This window comes from Falco cherrug, chromosome 1, assembly GCF_023634085.1.
Source record: "Falco cherrug isolate bFalChe1 chromosome 1, bFalChe1.pri, whole genome shotgun sequence".
NCBI classification, from domain to species: domain Eukaryota; kingdom Metazoa; phylum Chordata; class Aves; order Falconiformes; family Falconidae; genus Falco; species Falco cherrug.
Window position 1 is genome coordinate 20,898,015 of NC_073697.1, and position 19,070 is coordinate 20,917,084.

The 19,070-nt window shown below is 38.6% G+C and overlaps 2 protein-coding genes across 6 annotated transcripts in view; both read left to right on the top strand.

Moving 5' to 3' along the window:
• The window catches only part of PDE5A (phosphodiesterase 5A), a 139,637-nt gene extending 137,265 nt beyond the window's left edge, over positions 1–2,372 (top strand). For all 5 annotated transcript variants that reach the window (XM_027797560.2, XM_055721547.1, XM_055721555.1 and 2 more), the window contains one exon: positions 179–2,372. In XM_027797560.2, coding sequence (XP_027653361.1) covers positions 179–316 — 138 coding nt within the window. In that variant the 3' untranslated portion in view covers positions 317–2,372. The remainder of the gene's footprint in view (positions 1–178) is intronic.
• Positions 2,373–11,944: 9,572 nt separating this feature from the next.
• On the top strand, positions 11,945–16,543 carry FABP2 (fatty acid binding protein 2). Its single transcript, XM_005433765.3, has 4 exons — positions 11,945–13,214; positions 13,880–14,052; positions 14,636–14,743; positions 15,662–16,543. Exons 1-4 carry the CDS (start codon positions 13,148–13,150, stop codon positions 15,710–15,712), a joined length of 399 nt encoding a protein of 132 aa, XP_005433822.1. The 5' UTR covers positions 11,945–13,147; the 3' UTR covers positions 15,713–16,543.
• The last annotated feature ends 2,527 nt before the right edge of the window (positions 16,544–19,070 follow it).

Sequence of the window (19,070 nt, forward strand, 5' to 3'; positions counted from 1 at the left end):
GGTAACGGTGTGTGTTTGACGTGCAGCCGGGAGCCTTCGAACTTGAAGTGCAAAATACAACTTACATTACAGACAGACCTCCTATTTCAATCATTCTGGTCTCTCTCATGGTCATCTTTAAGAACGCTTCCTTTGTTGTTAAATATAATCTCTTTTACATGATCTTAATTTATTTCAGGCCCTAACGCATGTGTCAGAGGCCTGCTACCCTTTACTGGATGGCTGTAGAAAAAATAGGCAGAAATGGCAATCCTTAGCTGAACAACAGGAGAAGAATATGATTAATGGAGAAAGCAATCAAGCCAAACGGAACTGAGGTGCCAACTGAACAACCACAAGCTTAAGTTCACATAGAAGACACAGCAATAGGAGAGTACTGCATTTTGCTAAACACTGTATAAATTTGGCTTCTGTTTCGCCACTGCTGTATTATTTTTCCATATATCAAGATATAGCATGACCACGTATATGCCAAGGTTATATGAAGATAGTATGTTTCTTTCATTACCTCTGACCGAGATGGAAAAAGATCTGCCAGGGTAGTTTTTGCTACCCTATTCCACAAGAGGTACGCGTGCAGTTACTCGGCTGTCCCCGAGAGCCTATTACTTTATAGATGTATATAGTTGTTTAGCGATCGTGTTGTGGCCAGTATCTTAAAGACTACTGCATTTCGCACCTTTTTTCCTCTTCCAGTCTTGCTGTGTTACGTTATAAAAGTAATGAGCAGTCTTGCCTGTTCTCTTGCCAGAGGTTCTGAGGAAAGATTGGGACTAACTCTGGGGAGCCAAATCCAGCGTTTACTGTGCTAACCTCTTTCAGGAGACAGAACCGGGCTTTGAAGTAAACAAGCCCCAGAATCTGCACGCCCAATAGTTTTTTTTCTTATTACGGGAATGTCCTGGCAAATGTCTTACATTTGGAGGAATTTTTAAAAACCCTGTGAATTACTAGGAGTTTTGTGGTAGAAGTGTCATAATTATCCACGAATAATGGAAACTGCTGGAAGACTGATGAAGTGCCGTAACATAACTGACAGGCTGCCGTGGAAGAGTGGCTCCCACAGAAAGCTGCAAGAAGCACACAGAGAAATGGAGACTAAACAGGATCATTTTTATATGCTGGTTTTAACTTCATGTGGAAGTTAAATTTGACATCATCGTAACCAACACTGAATCACGGGCAGGAAAAGTAGAAGAGAATGTGACTGCAAGAGCAAGAGATGCCAATCTCATTCAGGAATGACACACTTTGGTGACTATCAATGACTGATTCTTTAGGCCAGTGCTATTACAAAATGGCTATGACCACTTTGAAGAAAGCTTTATGTTATCATCTTTTAAGAAGATTAGTTAACAATGAGTAATCACAATGTCTTAAAGGAATAGGAAAAAAGAATACTGAAAGCAAAAACAGCCAAGAATGCTACAGGGATTTGCCAGTTTGAGGCATTAACATTCAGAAAAGTAAGAAATCAATTAACTTGCACTAGAAAAAAAAAGCAGCATTGATATTTAAATGAAGATTACTAATAAAAGTTGTTTTGAATTGGGAACCAATTCAAGAAAATACAGACATTAGACAAACACCAAAAGAGTAATACAAAGAGAGTACTGCTCTTTGGGTAGGCAGGATTAGATCAGGATCAGCAATCTAAGATGGGTGAGCAGTAGGTGTAACTTCAGCTGCACAGAGACACAGAATATGTCTCTTTTTTTTTTTTAATCTGTAGTAATGATTGTTCAGTTCAAATCAGCAATAGTATTAGGCAAAAGTAATACATTTGGGATTGTACTTTGAAGTGTGGGAGTTTAGTTCCATCACAGTAATCCAGAAAATCCTAGTTGGAAACTGCAGTAAATTCTTCTTCCCAGGAGATTTTCAATCCCCTCTTGTAAGAGCTGGTCAGAAAGACGACGAAAACAACCTCTTTTATCGGTCTCTGCATTTAGATAAATGATAGCAGAAGCTAACAGAAGATGAAGCAAATGTTTCAAAATGTTTGACGAAACTAAGTTTCATAGTAGATTTATTTGTTTTTAAACGTAGAATAAGTTATGTGGCTAGTCTGCAGCACTTCTGCCAGCCTAAATGATTTGTCACTTAATAAATCATATTCCAAACTTCTCTAATGACTACCAGTAATATATTATTGCAGCTGAATTTGATAACATTTTTCTACAAAATTATTTATCCTGGTTTTCAAAAGAAATACGGAATTCAACAATAGTTAGGAATTCCAGGACTACTGTTACACAGTGCTCCATATGTGTGTTTATATGCATACACAGTACAATATACGTATGTAGTATGTCATAGCTATGCAGAAAAATGACCGCAGCCTGCCTCCCCAACACACACCACCACCACCCCCCCCAAAAAAAAGCGCGTTTTTAGTACTTTCTGAAAAGTAGGAAACTTTGCTTCAGGATTGGCATAGTCCTTCTACATTCTTTTCCTTGAATGCTTGAGATAATTATTACACTGATGAGATACATATTTAATATAAATATGAACAAAGTATATGTATATAAAGGTGTATTCTTGCTAGTATGGTTGAGACTAGTATTTCATGATGACAACACAGCAGATCAGCTATGGTGATGTTACAGTGTAGTGACGTATCATTTACATTAAGATCCCAGTATTTCTTTGCTATATCGCGTGTTCAGCAAAGTGTTATTGTAATATAAATTTATAATTAATGCAAAGGAATGCTGGAGTCATATCTTTGACTTGAAAAAAAAATGGACATGACTTTGCAGTTTTGCAAAGGTTCGCTTAAAATGAACACAGTTATACAGTATGTTCATAATATCTGTACACATTCAACCCTCAGAATTGCTTCCACTACAAAGATTGGAAAGTACATAGAAATACAGTTCCTAGTAAATAAACCATTTAAATGTCATAATACACCTGTATCTGTATATATTTACGCAAACGCAAACCCTTTGAACTAGTGGTTTAAGAACCTTAGAAGCGCAGGTTGCTGTACTTCGTGAAATTTCAGAGAGTGATCAAATTCTTTATATAGTGTTTCACTCTGCCTCAAGGCAAGTGCTGGTTTTGTGTCATATCTTTGTGTGAAACGTTTGCAGAAATGGCTCATTCCTTTCATAATGTGGATAGGCAACAATATGAAAAAAAAACCAGGCTGTTTTCTGCCTGAAGTTTATTCCCTTCAGAATTCAATGTTTTCAAACCCAGCAAGTGGATTACAGCCATGCAGCTGCCATTAATTTCATCATGAGTTGTGTATCTCATTATTTTAGTCAGGTCTCAAACATATTCTCCCCAATTTGTACTGTCTCTCTCAAACAATCAGTGGATTGTACGAGAAACAAGCTGAAATGGAGTTTACTGCTTTGTCAGTTCAGTCCATTAAAGCCATTGTGAAATTCAATATTTCAGTCTTTACGTACAGAATTTGTTCCACTAATTTTTAATACTTGTCTCAATGAAGACATCTGTATTTCTCAGACACGGACATAGTTTCATTTAAAGTCACTCTACAGCACAGTTTAATGCTTAAAGTACACTTTTCTTTCTGGTTTTGTTAACCTTTTTGAAAAAATTACTTTTTGTACATATTAACATACACAAAATTACTGATTAACCTTACCTCTTGTAATTAAAAAGAACAGTGAGGCTCTTAAGCTGTAGGCAATACTTCTTTTCCAACAAGTTAGTCACACATGCAATATTAGCTGTAGAATGTTTAGGTTTTCTGTTATCTCACACAATAAAAGAAAGGAGGGGAAAATAATGTTACATTGATTTTGGAGATGGTATTTTTAATTAGTAGCAGTTTAAAGTTAAGAATAGATTATTCTCATACCTTCACAGAATACAAGTGAGCTAGCGATAAAAGCGAATCCTCTATTCCATTGGTGACCAGCTGAGCTCTCTTTAGAAGAGAGGACAGAAGCCTGATTTTATGCACCACGTTCAGACAATGGCATGCATGTAAAGATAAATTTTTGAACTCCAATCCAATATGTTTTATCTGGCAGTGGCGCAAACTGACAAAATCAGAACACTGTCTAATTAATTTATAAGATTTTTCAAAATTATGTAACTGATTGACCACCCCATTATACAGAAAGATCACGAAGCATCAGATCTAGCCCCTTAAAATTCGGGGATGTTGGCCAAATGATCTGGATGGTGCCCCTTGCAGTTATGCATGAGAAGACAGCAGAGAGTTTTGATGGAAAAAAATGCCTCATTCATAATAAATTCATACATTTTTAAAGGTTTTATAGAGACCTAGTATTTCAGGCATATTTGTACATTACCTTTGATTAAGAGCCTTGTCTCTGTGATGCTGTAGTTTCTTCTCCCTGTCAAATCACATGCAGTTTACATTCCACAAGGTTTCAGCTTTATTTCACAGTTCTCTGCCATACTTGTTCAGGGACTTGCGCTAATTTGAAAGATAAGCTTGAACATTGGTGCACTGGGGAAAAAAGAAAAGAAAAGAAAAGATAATTTGGCTAGAGTATGATAAATGATGAGGGCTGACTTTTTTGGTTTGGACTTTCATGGGAACAAGGAACATCACAGAACCTGGCCTGCTAATTAATGACGTTTGCTAAGCACAGCAAATTGTGACAGCAAAATCTTTTGTCTTTGTCATTGCTAGGTGAATGGAAATTGCATGGGAAAGTTTATTTTCCAGATAAAGAAGTTTGTTTCCATAGAGAAACTCAAATCTAAGTACCACTGTTTGTAAATGTGTATTTATGTGACAGCGCTATATAATAGCCGTTTCCACTAACTTTCACAGCGTGAGCTTGTCATGCCAGGGCCTAAGGTGTGCTCAAATACCCACTTGAAGTCAATTCTATGATTCCCATTTACCTCTAGTGGGAGCTGGAATGAGCTGTATAGGAAGTGAAAGAACGGGTCAAATCCACCTTTTTTCCTAGAAAGAGGGACCAAACTCCTACCCTTGGTAACACCTGCCTCACCTGCTCTTTGCTGTACTCAGCTATTCCTGCTGATGCCCAAGGTACCTTACAGATGTAACCGAAGTTGGAATTTGAGCCCTCGATGTATTCACATGGCAGACACCTGCATGTGTCTCTTAAAGAATGTAGTGTGAAATGCACTGTAAATAGTTTTAATATACGTTTCTATTATAGTTTAATAAAAATCTGAATCACAGTCACTAGCCACTGAGTTTGTCCATTTGTATTCTTTCATCTTTTCAAAATATTTGAACAAATATATAGTTTCTGGGCACAGTATTTTTGTACTAGGTTAAGAGGGTTACTCTGTACATTATGTTTCACCTTAAAGCATCATTAAAGTCTTCTGAATGTTACGTGTTCTTGCTTGCTTCTGTCCTGTGACTACGTAGTAAAACTAATTACGTTACTTAAGAGAATCACTAGTCCTACTTACTGTACAGCTAAGAGAGAATATAGTCAGGTTATTTTCTATGGTCCAGCTGCTGCTTACTACTTATTTCCTCATTCTTCTCTTTGTACTGTTTTCATGCTTTTTAAAATAAAAAGGATGATGTAAAATTTTACTGTTTGTTAATTAATATTACTGAGGTTGAATTTTCAGCACCTCATTGTTCCCCGATTCAAATAATTGCTTCTCTAAATTTATAAGCTGTAATAAATTCTCTAGGTCCTAGAAATCTTGAGGAGAAAAACTTCACTATTTAAATCAAGATGCCTGTAACGTAAGTCCTACCAAGATAAGCCAGTGGTAAAGTACTTCTCGTTTACAAAGAGCAAAAATTAATTCACCGCTGCCAACCACTAGGGAGCACTGCAGCTACACTTAGGAGGAGCTGTCAGAAACCCCTTTACGTAGTGGATAAGCGAAACTGCCAAATACAACTGTGCTACAGACCCATCCTCATCCTCGGCTGCCAAATATCAATTCCTGGGGCCGCACGTGAGAGAGATGGAAATAGTCAACCCGATGTCTTCAAACAAATCCGTGAAAATATTTTTTACAATAAAAGCCACATCACGTGCAAACGGCTGATCCTAGAAGTAATTCTAAACCGATGGGCTTCTTGGCAATTTCTCTTCTTTGCCTATTAGGTTCTCCGCAGTAACACTTTTGGCTCGCCTTTTTTTAGCTCTAGGCAAACCCAAAAAGTATGTACATCCCTGACAAACAACAGTCTCATTCAAAAAGTTATGAAGGGCCAATTTTAGTTCAGCACAAAACACAAGCACTGTTTGCTCGAACCAACTGCAATTTATGGGTGCAACTGCACAAGTGTCTATGTATATCTACATCTATCAGGTAACCGTTTGCTGCCAGGACTACAATCTTCCCAGCCCGCTCACCAACCCAGTCATGCTCCTGCTTGGCCGCACTGCCCTACTGAATGTTTGAATTCCCTGCTGAGAAGTGGCGCAGCCTGCAGCAGGAGTGCCGAAATACATTTCGTACCCAGCCCAGAAAAGGATATAACTTTGAACAAGGGCATTTTTATGGAAGAGGCGAAATGGAATATTACACTGTCTCTCACATCTTGCACAACTACGACGCCTCTTCAACAAATGGAAAAGACAATAGCTCCTTCTTCCGGCCATATTTCAGTAACAGTGGTGACAGCTACTGCCGCCACGCATTTCACATTCCTGTAAAATTGCACCCTTTAAGCTTTTTCGGAAATAATTCCAGCGTGAGAGTTTTTTACAGTAGTAAGCTTTAGGATCTAAATGTATGGAATCAGACAGCCATTGAGTTCTTCAGCCCTTCAGAGGAGAACAGCATTTCCTAGCGCATACAGAACTTCAGAACTTCTATTTCTGAAGTTGGAAAATATCACAGCTTACAAACACAGTGAATTTTCATCTCAGTATTCACAATGCAGAATTTCTTGAAATACCTGGCTGCATGTTTCCCCCCATTATTCCAAAGCTTTCATTTTCTTTAACGTGGACATTTACTTTTACACTTCCTGAGAGACTGAACTGTTCTCCAAACCTGCATTATTTTCTGTTCTGAATCTGTACTATCAAGTAAAGATAAAATCCTCTTTCCTGCTGAGCTGTGACAATCAATTTAGCCAGAGCCAGCTACTGCTCACCCAGTGGCTCATAATGGCTGATAAATAGATCTATATTTCACACAGGTTTCTTTTAACACCACCAAAGATCTTTATACAAAAGCTGGGAGTACCACAGTTAAATCATACCACTAGTTTACACCATACATTCACATACAGGCATTTCTGCAGAATCCTTTTTTGTAGTAGTTAACCAAATCACTGGCACGTTATTTTATGATATATATGGCTTATTAATGGAAGGGAAGGTCATTTTACAGGTATGTAGAGGGGTTCATTTCATCAAGGTCACACAAAGTCCATTTCTGTGCTGGAAATAGAATCAGAATCTGAGCGTCTGTCCTGCTTTTACATGAGACACAAATAAAAGAATGTTTTGCCTTGAAGCCACTTTTTCCTTTTGGATATACAAATATGTAACTATCTGAGCCATGCAGGGTGCTCTCTTGCTATTATGTCAAGCTCAGAACTCTGAAGCTCACTGTTTCACAGATGAGATTAGATTCAAGTCAGTAATCCAGATAATCACAATAAACTTTGGTGGAGTTTGGAGCTATATCATAGTCAAGAGCAAAGTGTAGGATCAGCAAACAGCTATGCTGACATGAACTAAAAGTCCAGGTCCAGTTTTGGAGGAACCACCATGACTGCTGCAGCCTGTCAGTACTGACCATTGTCAGCTCATGGGACTGTACCTCAACCCCACCCCTTGACCACATCTCCCATTCTGAACAAAAAGAAACTACTTCACCAGATTTTCCTGCTAGTAAGTATTTGGCTGGAAAACAGAAAGAGAGCATTAAGATACACATTTAAATACTTTAGATAAGCCTGACACAAAGCCTTACAGGTCACTTGGCATATCAGTCTCTATGTGACAGGTGACAAATGGCACTAACACTCGGAGATTCACATAACCTTGACTGGGAAAGTACACTTATTTTTATTGGCAATTCTTCTCAGTCACCCTCAATTCACTGAAACTAGGCTCGATTCTACTATTCTGGGAAATCCTGGGATTTCTTTTAGCATACAGTAACAGATAAAGTAAATAGCTGTTACTGCTTTAATAACATCCTGCATCTTGCGTCTAGATTTTTTTAACCTGGAGTTCATCAGCTCACGCACTTCAGTTCTCTCCAAAAATCAACTCTCAAAACCATGCAGCACTTTATGGATCAGAGCCATTACACAGAAATTTAAAAAACAGTAAATACAGACAATTAAGAGTAAGTTTTAAGATCCACAGCCCACCACTAACTAACCAGACCACTGGATCAATATACTCACTGCAAATTTCCAAGTAATCTTAAAATGCTGAATCTTTATGTTGAGCAGATTGCTGATAGCAGCATCCAGCAGATTCTCCTTGAACCAAAATAAAACCAGAAATTTAGCCAACAGGCAGCTGAAGTAGGACAAAATCTAGCTCAAGTGTGATCTAATCCTGCCGCAATACAACATCCACACGCACTAAGTACTTTGAAATTTATTATCCAAGGGTTGGCATCAGTCAGGCTCCATTGAGCTCCTCGTTGCTAGGCCAACCATGGCTACGCTCAAGTTGGCTTTACTGGCGTAGAATTATCTATTTACCCTATCAATATAAATTTGAGTACTGTGGTTTAAATGCTTAGTAAAACTTCACAGTAAGAGATCCAGGGGCACTGAAATGATTTAAGTGCCGAACCATCTTTGCAATCCATCCCAGGAAATAGAGGAATCATGCATAAACACTGCCCAATCAGTTCACAACTACCTGACAGAAGCCAGTTAATCTGCATGGTTCTAACAGAGATTCATCTCTCTCTCAATATAAATATTATATATAATAATATTTACATAAGTCTAGTATGTTTATGTTGGCACCGAGCCTTAACCACTGCATGGTAAATCTGAGTTCTACTGTCCTAGCTGATTTTAGGCAGAACAACTTGAAGACAAGCCACGAAACAATAAATAGGATAGATTAATATAACCCACTGCAGGAGCATTTTTGTTACCCTGATCTTTGGAACTTCACTGTCAATTACCATCATCGTGCAGCTTGGTACGATTACCACAAACTGGCATGATGAGGTTGGCATGACCATATAAGTTAATAATTTCTTTCTATCCCCCTCATTTAAAGATCAAACTTCAAAGTTAATAAATTTGTCCACTTTCAGAGTTCTGAAGCTGGCAGGCTGAAGGAAGCCAAGTATACACACCCTTAGCTTTCATGACTTTCATGCAACCAGCAATACTAAAAACCCACATTTTTCAATGCAACATCTAAGCAAAAATTGTAGTTTTAAAAACCACACAAGGAAGAGCTAGACAGAAGGATAAAGGTTGTGGAATATTCCAACATTAAAAAAAAAAAAGAAGTCTATAAAAACAATTTAAATTATAGTTTTAGAAGGAAACTCAGCTTTTGTAGGACCTGAAAACAGCTCTGAATAAAACTTATATCGTATGATTCTAGTCCTTCTAAGAAAACTGAAATCTGATTTTAGTGCGTTAGTAGCCCTAAGCCATGTCAATTGAGAGAGCAGAAAGATAGCTGCTTGTTCTAGCACTGACATTCCATCAGACCTCAGAGAAGAACAGTTCTTTATGCTGTCAGTGCTACAGCAACACAGGGACACCATGAAACTCATAAATATTGACCACCTGTGGAGATTCTCACTTAACTGACAGATCATTGGGGCTGATCTGAACAGGATCCTAAGGATTCGTGCCCAGTGAAAAGAAATATTAAGGCAGAAAAAAAATGGGACAGAAATGGAGCAACAAGCTTTGATGTGAAATTCAGGACCCAGCTACCCGCTGCTCCCATGGTGAGGTTTGGAGTTGGCTGGTTAGCCTGACTGCTAAGGGAGACCAAAGAACCGCAAGGGCAGAAAGGCAAGTGGGAAGATAGGACTGGAAAAGCACATCTGAGAAATCTTCCTGGCAGTTGAGGACTCGATCCAGAAGCCCCTCCCCCTTTTTTAAGGTTCAGAAACACTGCTGAAGTAAGTTTGATGTAGAAATTCGTACTTCACCTGCAGGATGTCACTACTCAGAGTTATTTTTTTCAGAGGTTAGGAAGATAGACTGGATTCAAGTGAGAAAGTAATCTGTAGCATTAGTTTTGTTTAACTATATAAACACCGTTTCAGCCATCTTAGCATTTCCTAAATGAAATGAAGCAGTAGGTTCTTGGAGAGAATAAAAAGTAGAAAAGCTTCCTTTACATGCTCAAAATAAAAGGTCATTTCCTATTTGTTAGATTTCATATACGCCTGAAATGATGTGAATAAATCACATCATTTCAGGCCGCAGTTTTCTACTGGATACAACCAAAGTGGTTCAAAGTTGGACCACCCCACGGTCAGAAAGAACCCTTCTGCAAAGCCTAAAGAGAGTCTTTAAAAAAACAGTAATTTTGTTAAGCAACAATAAATTGGATGAACTATAACCAGACACCAGGTATTTTTGTTTATGTATATATACTAAATAAATAATATATGTTGACAATGATAACTGCAAAGGTCAAGATACACTCCAATGCAATAAAAAGATATAATCTGACTTGGCTAGAAACTAATTTTGCCCGTCTTCTGAGCTGGCTGAGGGGTAAGGTGAACATCCACTATTAGCACAGCACTGGGCACAGGCCACAACACTTTTTGAGACCCTGAGTTCAGATGTGCAGCACCATGCTAACACAACTACTCATCTTCCAGTGTGTAGCTGGCCGATTTTTACCCAGTTCCAATTACAGGGCCTAACATTTATGTTCTTCCCCAAGTCAAATTGCCCTGTACCTGGCAATGCTCTAGTTCACAGTGAGACACAGTATTTCCATTTCATCCTCCACCAAAGATGTTAATTCTGGAGTTGTAATATTTATATAGAGACAGGATATTTTCCCTACCAAAATTATGCCTACTTCTTTGCAAAGTTTTAGAACTTTTATGTAAGTCAAGGTGAGAAAAAACTGCCTGTACAAACTACATAATGAAACCCAAATGGTGGTGGCAAATAGGTATTGTGAGGTACTTCCCTCACTGCCATTAAGAGTAAACAGCCTGGACACCTTCCATCTGGCAGGCAAGGCAGAAATATAAGAGGCAGGAAGAGGAAAGAACAAGCAGCTACTATAGGAAGAGCGGCAGGCTTTGTTTCTTCCTAGCCTTAGGGGGAAAAAGGCATTTCTGAGATGGAAGACATGGCTTTGAGGAAGGTGAATGACAGCAGCAGTACCAGTGGAAGACAAGAGGACAAGCTGCAGCCTGAAGAGGATGTGTCCACAACCTCAACCCTCGTCTCTTGCAGGTGACCCTGCCCACACAGACAAGGGACCACATGGCTGTGGGCTCCTGCTCTCTCCCAGCTCCAGCCGCACTGGCTCACCAGGTTAGTGCTCCAGCACGTCCAGCATGGCCCCATGGTAGGCGTACTGCAGCCTCACAGCAACCATTCATTTGGCAAACGAGATTCTTCATGTTCCCCCCTCCTCCCCATGCAATTTAGGCAAGACCCCCAGGTTTGCAGCATCTGCTGGGTAAGAAAGAGGATGTGGCTCACTTCAAGTGGAACGAATTATGAAACACTCATAAAAGGAGCTCTGTTGGCAGATCTGAGATAACCTCTGCAAATTACTGCTGGGACAGTCATCTTGAACTGAAATAGCTGTAGTTGGAACATGAGGTGTTCACAGCTACAACAGACTGGCTTGCACCAAATCCCATCTTTCAAAAGACCACAGGGTCTGGAAAAACAATTTTAACTCTAACGCATGGTCAGCTTCTAGCAGCCTGTTTTAACTGCAAATCCAGCACCTTTCCCTACATCACCTGCAACAATATGAACCTACAGACTCATTTTTTTTCCTCCTTCTTTTCATCCAGTGAGAAATACTTGTTGAGCTATTTTTCCTCCCTGGTCTGTCAGACAGATTACTATTGATTTCAAAATGAAGCTGCCCGGAGTGAAAAGCCACACTGTTCTGGTATCGGTAGCAAAGTTCTAAATTTACAGTCACACTTCAGTAAAACCTCTTGTTCCAGGCTGCAATCCACAGATGTACAAGATTATGAAAACATGAGACGCTGCTAAAATTTGCTAAGTAGAGAATAACCCATCACCTGTGCACTAAGCAAAATCCAAGTCGGCGTTCAGGATTTACATTTACATTTTGAACCTAACAGATAGCAGAGCTGGTACCATCCGTGTGAACAGAATAATTATATCACCCTAAACTTGGTAAAGACAAAAGCTGGGTCAATAGATTTGCTCAGGTTCAAGTAGCAGCAGTTAGAAGGGAACAGGAGTAAGGGAAGAAGCAGCTAAGTCAGGGAAGACTCATGTCCTGTATTATTGTTGAACAGACAAAATCTGGGACCTCTGGAAATCAACCACATCAGGTAAACTTCCTTAGCTGCACATCTTTTTCTGGTGCAGGAACGGATTAGGTGCACATCACAGTCACTGAATGTGTTATAATGAAGAAAATTCATAGGAAATGCTCAGAATTTAAACTATAGAGTGAGCCCATGACTATCATCCCAATTTTCATAGCTCAGCACTAGACCAGAAGCAAGTGGACAGTTTTCTGAAACAATCTGCAGACATTCAGTAAATCCTCTGCCCCATGCTTATGTTGAGCAGAACAGATCTCTACCAAATTATAACAAAGTAGATAATTGTGTTTGGTTTGTTGGGTAAATATATTTCCTCCAGTTGCATCAAGACTCTCCTACAAGCATGAAGATACAACAGAGATGGAAAATGTTGAGTAATTTTCTTACTCTAATTACTGCTTTCACTAGATAGCTGATTTTGAGTACAACTCAAATACGCCAAATACAATGAATGGTTTAGCAATCCTTTATGAAGATGAGCAATAAAGATACTGTCAGGCAATAAGGGAGAGATTCAGCAAACCTTGTGGTCATGATTGGAAGTTTGATTGAACTAGAGTAAACTTCTCCTTGAAAAGATCAGTGCATCAGTTGAGCTTTAGTCAGCCACATCATCCTGTAAATTACTTTCAAGATAAGCCAGTACATAAATTCTCTTTGCAAAGATACCTTACTTCAGAACAGTCCTCCTACAGACAGAAACATGGCATTTAATGGTAGCTGGAAAATAGACAAGAATGAAAACTATGAAAAGTTCATGGAGGCGATGGGTAAGTCTTGCTTTTCTAATGGCTTCTACAAGAATAATAATACCACAATGGCTGAATACAAACTTGAGCTGTCTGTGACCCACCTTCTGACTAGCCTCTCCTGCTGTTTGCTGCTCTGCCCTTGCACAGCGTACTGCATTTATTTTCAAAAGATTCCACAGAGGGGGGGAAAGATACTGGGAAATGTTCTGATTTTAATTACATTATGTTAATCTTAAACAACTTGACAAATTCCAGCAGATTTATTTCAGCAAAGGAAAGACTCTCTAAGTCTAAAGGCTCGGAAAATTTGAATGAGAAACTTTCAGCAGAATTCTATAGCAGGAATATTATTCTGGTAACATGAAACTAGTTTCAAAATAACACAGGGAGGAAATCATCATTCTTCAATTTTATAGAAACACATGATTCAAGCCATTTTAACATCCTGATACTTAAGTTTGTACAAACTGCACTATGTACATATAGACATAACCATTCCAGTTGGACAGTGGTTTGTCTTATATCTTTACTGGTGAATATGGCCTCAACAAAAAGTGAAGAAGAATAAAAATTCAGGTAAGAATGCTGGAATAAAAACTCGGCCACATAAAAAGTCACTAAAAAGAGACATGTATGATGCTCTAGAGGTTTTTTTTCTGATTGATGTTAACTGATATTTCTAGGTGTTAACATGATGAAAAGAAAGTTAGGAGCCCATGATAACCTGAAGATCACTATTCAACAAGATGGAAACAAATTTTCTGTCAAAGAATCAAGCAACTTCCGTACCATAGTTATTGAATTCACTCTGGGAGTCAATTTTGACTACAGTCTGGCTGACGGGACTGAGCTTAATGTAAGAAACTTTCTATATAAGTATATATTTATGATATGATAATAGCTTTGTGCAGTACAGTTTCAAGATGAATGCCTTATCTTCCTATTTTTTAATTTAAATTTTACTTCTAAAGTGCGACTGGTTCAGGAATGCTTGCAGCTTATATAAAAAACCACAAGGTAGTATTAACTGTTACTGGTTCAGTACTGTACCATGATACTCAAGGTTCCATAGAGTGCCCCAAAACCAGAGTATGCAGCCAAAATCCAGGTGATTGCAATTTTACTTCTGAGAATACTCAAGTACACCACTAGACTGCACATTGAGTATTTGTAAGAAATTACTTTTTCTCTGTTGATACAATTAATTGAAATAAAGTGTACTCAGCATAATTAAAAAAAAAATCCAGGTTGACTAGTATGCCATTAAAAACCCCAATGTTTTCATTAAAATTTCATTTTTACAACTTTCCATCAATGTCCAAAAAAGCGTTATTACACTGTTTTAATCTCTTCTCACTTCTAAGCATTTCTGCAGTCTTTAAATCAATGCAGTGTCCTATCTATTGCAAAATATTTGGGATTTTTTTTTCCCATTATAGGGTGCTTGGAACATGGAAGGAAATAAACTCGTAGGAAAATTTACTAGAAAAGACAATGGAAAAATACTCACAGCACACAGAGAAGTCGTAGGTGATGAACTTGTTCAGGTGAGTTAAGCAGTCACTTAGCTACTTTACAATATAATTAACTGAAAAATTTTTAACAGCTCTTCTGAAAGGAGGAAATATTTTCTTCAAGCCAAATAACTTCATTTAGTTAAAATTCTCAAGTTGAGTAAGCTATCCAAATTTAAACCTTTAAAATAAAACTCACAAACTGATTTTATCTTTTTCTACCCATGTGAACAAATTCTTATCAATGCATTCTGAATACAAGCTGTACACAGTAGACGTAGACAGACACTGTATAGGTATGTTCTGACTGAAGGCCCTTTTCCAAGCCTTACCAGTGGCTGATAAACACCCTCTAAAAACAGAGATTGGGGTTTGGGCAGGGAGCAGCAACACAGAGGGGTAAGTCAGAGACACACAGGAGATGTTTCACAGCTCTGCAGTAAAGCCAGAAACTGAACTGTAATGCTTGAAGATCCTCATCGCTAGCAGGTCCCTTGAAGATCCTCATCGCTAGCAGGTCCCAAGCTTCTTAAAAGATTTTTAAAAAAAAAACAAAACAAAAAACCAACCTTATGGACAGGTGTGAGATTTAAGGTATCAAAAATGTACAGTCCAACTCTTTGGTGCTTCTTCACACTTCTAAGAACAGCAGTCATGCAGAGGACTCTTGCTAAGTAGTGTTATTGGGAATACAGTAGTTCAACACTTTGGGTTTTTTTCTGAGGCCCCCAAAAGCTGTCCCATGGTCGTTCAAATGTTTGCACAGAGAATTGGTGCCTAGGGACACCAGTCTGCTTTCCTTATGTTCCTTTCCAAGTGCTGACTTGGAAACGTGGCCCCACACAGCCACCAGTCACAATGAGTTAGATCGTTATTGACCATCTCTCAATAGCACCCGTGAAATGAAACTGTAATAGCAGCCACTGATTTTTCTTCTTGATTTCCTAACAGACCTACACATATGAAGGAGTTGAAGCCAAGAGAATCTTCAAAAGGGACTAAGCACTTCAGTCAGAACAGCACCAAAATCCAGTGGAAAAAAGACCGGTTTTCTACATGCGCTCTGCATTTGTTTTGTTTTTTTCTTTTTATCCACTCACGGCACTTCTTAAACTGCAATTTACTTAGCCCTGTTGAAAACACAGGCTGGTTCCTTATGTTTACTGTTTTGCCTTGAATAAACAAAATCCAAATACAATTTGATACAAATGCTAAAATGTTATTTGTACCAAGTCCTACCCAAGTGCCATACAGTAAAAGGCTGCAGAAACTATTTTCTATAAGCAGAACTGAAATATTCTTTGCACTGCTTCTCAAATGGCAACTTGGTTTCCTTACCATAATATTTATATTGATGAATGGTTTCTCTGTATTGAATATTGTGTTTATTAAGGATGGCAAGACCTAAAAGAAACCTGGCAACACCCAAGTCTCTGAGACTATTCTATGTAAATATAAATATGGAATAAATGCAAAATATGCTGTGATAATACAGCTCACTTGGATGACTTAAATGATATCACATCGATACCTTGCTCATATCAATAGGAACAATATAAAGCATGTACTGATGATATACAGATATTTCACATAAAGTAATTACATTGTCTTTGTTTCTGAAAGCATGATCATGCTTTGAAAGATGCAGATTTTGAGGTGTTCCAATTTATTAGGGGTTCAAATTATTCTGTGTCAGGAAAAGCATTAGCAGGCTCTGAGTGAGTTTCTTTCAGAACATGAAGGAAAACATTGAAGGCATCTTAAGAGGATAAAGAATGATTTCAGACTATGTTGACTTCAAACACTGGTGTTTCTGATGGGTGACAACATGCACCACCTTCTGCTCATGTTGTCCAGTCTGTAAGTGCTCTTTTCAACCCAGCCTCAACTCCCTTGAGTTACGCCATTTCCTAAGGGTTCCGGTAAAAGTGCCTCTCGAGGGTCAGCACTAGTTAAGATCTGCTGTGTCTAACTATGCCTGCCTCTTGGTGGTCACCTACTCCTGTCCCCACGTCTATGGGGCAGCCTGCTTCCCAGCCATGGACACTTTCTGACCCATCAGCAGAACAAACCTGGCTGCTGCCAGCACTCTTGTCCTTCAGCAAATACGCCCCAAGCTCTTTTTTTTTTGGCTTCTGAGCTTTCTGTGCCCATGCTTTTGCTGCCGTAGTTAGAAAACGACTGATTCATGTAAACCTTTGCTAAAAGTTCATAATACCACGTGGGCCTGAGGACAGCCCGGAGGTTTCACACAAGATACAAGTGCAGCCATATCTGTAAAGTCTCATGCATTTCATCACACAATTCCCTGACGACGGTAAGCAGCTAGATAATCTCCTGCCATATGGCTGTACACATGCTGTTTGTTACAGGTCCTGTTTCAAATATCATTTCTGAAAGGGTACATTTACATTATTATTTTAACGGGTTTTAAAAATACCTCGCAAAATTAACTCCCCTGTGTTGGCTCTTCTTGACTGCCCTTTTGCTGGCCATAAACGAATAAAACATAAAACCATTTCCCCCCTTATTTTTATAACCGTCTCCCCTTTAGCCTGTATTTTTGTGGTCTTCAGCATCTCGTAGCTCCCTCTACTGCCAAAATGCTCTCATGACGTAAAAAGAGTACCCAGGTTGGGAGTAGGAGGGATGACCCTTCTTTATGAATTTGCATTTCCTCTTCCAGATATTGATTGTATGCAACTTCCAGTGTAGATATTTTGTACATAGCCATCATTCAGTGGGTACATATATCGCTTATCTATCTCAACGAAGAGAATACCATCTTAAACAGTCTTCCAGTTTTCAGAGAGATACAAAACTGAAAAGCGAAGGTATGAAAAACTTAAAACGCCAAACAAAAACACCACTGTAAAATCTGGAAATACTATTACAAAATTCTGTCTATGCTATTCTGTTTAGACACTAAAGCCTTTAAAAGAGAGAGGGATAAAGAATAATGGCTTGCAGTAACCTATTTGACAGATTCTTTCAGTTAGGCTATAGGCACCGAAATAGCTGTGTAATCTGTATGACAGAAGCCCTAATCATTGAAGTGCTGTTACAGAGTTTGACCTTCATTATCAGCTTCATGTCATTATCACTTCTAAATTGCAATGAAGTATATTAACAATTACACGTCAAAGGTTTCAGGAAATTAGAGAATGCCATTTTATTTCTTTTAGAGACTTTACTGTCTGGAATGAAAGCTGTATTAAGTTTCTGGATATGTTCCCTCTTTCTTCCCAGAGTATGCTGACCCCTTCAGTCTTGCACCCTTCTGGTTCAGAAAGTCGAACTCTAGCCCACACCTGGTATCAGTGCACTTACCTCTGCCACATCCCGCTCAGTAACACCCTGATCAATGGCTATTTTGATGTAGGTTACCAGATTTCTTTGATTGATTGGCTATAATAAGCAGTAGGGTATTTTTTTTGTGAAGTATTTGAGAAATTATTTTAGTTCATTCTGGATGACAGACAAAATGAAAAGTAATCTGGTAATTATTCATTTTTTAAAAAAGAAGAAAAAGATAAAAGTGCAAAAGTATTGAACAACTCCAAATACTGCAGACAGATGTGGTCAGCAGCTGTGCTTAAAAAATAAGGAAAAATTTTTAAAGACTCAGTCTCCAATACCTAAGATCAAGTAAAGGGATGGAGGAGAGGGATACAGCTTCAGTAAACTAACAAATTAGATCATTATATTAGAATGTGAGTGGGAGAGCCTACTGAATTTGACTGGAAGACTTTTGTTTCCTAGGCAGGAATTTCAGAATTACATTACTTTGCAACCATATAGGAAATTGTTTGCTTTGGGGAATCCTACAATCCACAGCTCCTTTTGCTCAAGTGAGGTAATACAGAGAGGTACGAGAGTTAAAGGGGAAGTATTGTCAATATTTTTCCCCCAAAGCTCTACTGTACTTCACCTAACACACCTATGCTTAACTGAGACTTGCTATATAAAGATGAATTCAAGTTCATCTGTATTTCTTACGACAGAACTTGTTAAGGAGAATAGCTGCCTCCAAGTGCATGCTTATGAGAAGTGAAACTCTGATCAGATACACCTGCTCTGCATTCTGTAGCAAGGATTGCCTTTGGTCTTAATTTGAAGCTAAAAAGGCTTAACAGAATCATAGAATCATTTAGGTTGGAAAAGACCTCTGAGATCATGAAGTCCAACTGCTAACACAGCATGGCTAAGCCCACCACTAAACCATATCCCTGAGCACCGCATCTACACGTTTTTTAAACATCTCCAGTGATGGTGATTCCACCACCTCCCTGGCCAGCCTGGTCCAATGCTTCACTACCCTTTATGCGAAGAAATTCTTCCTAATATCCAATCTAAACCT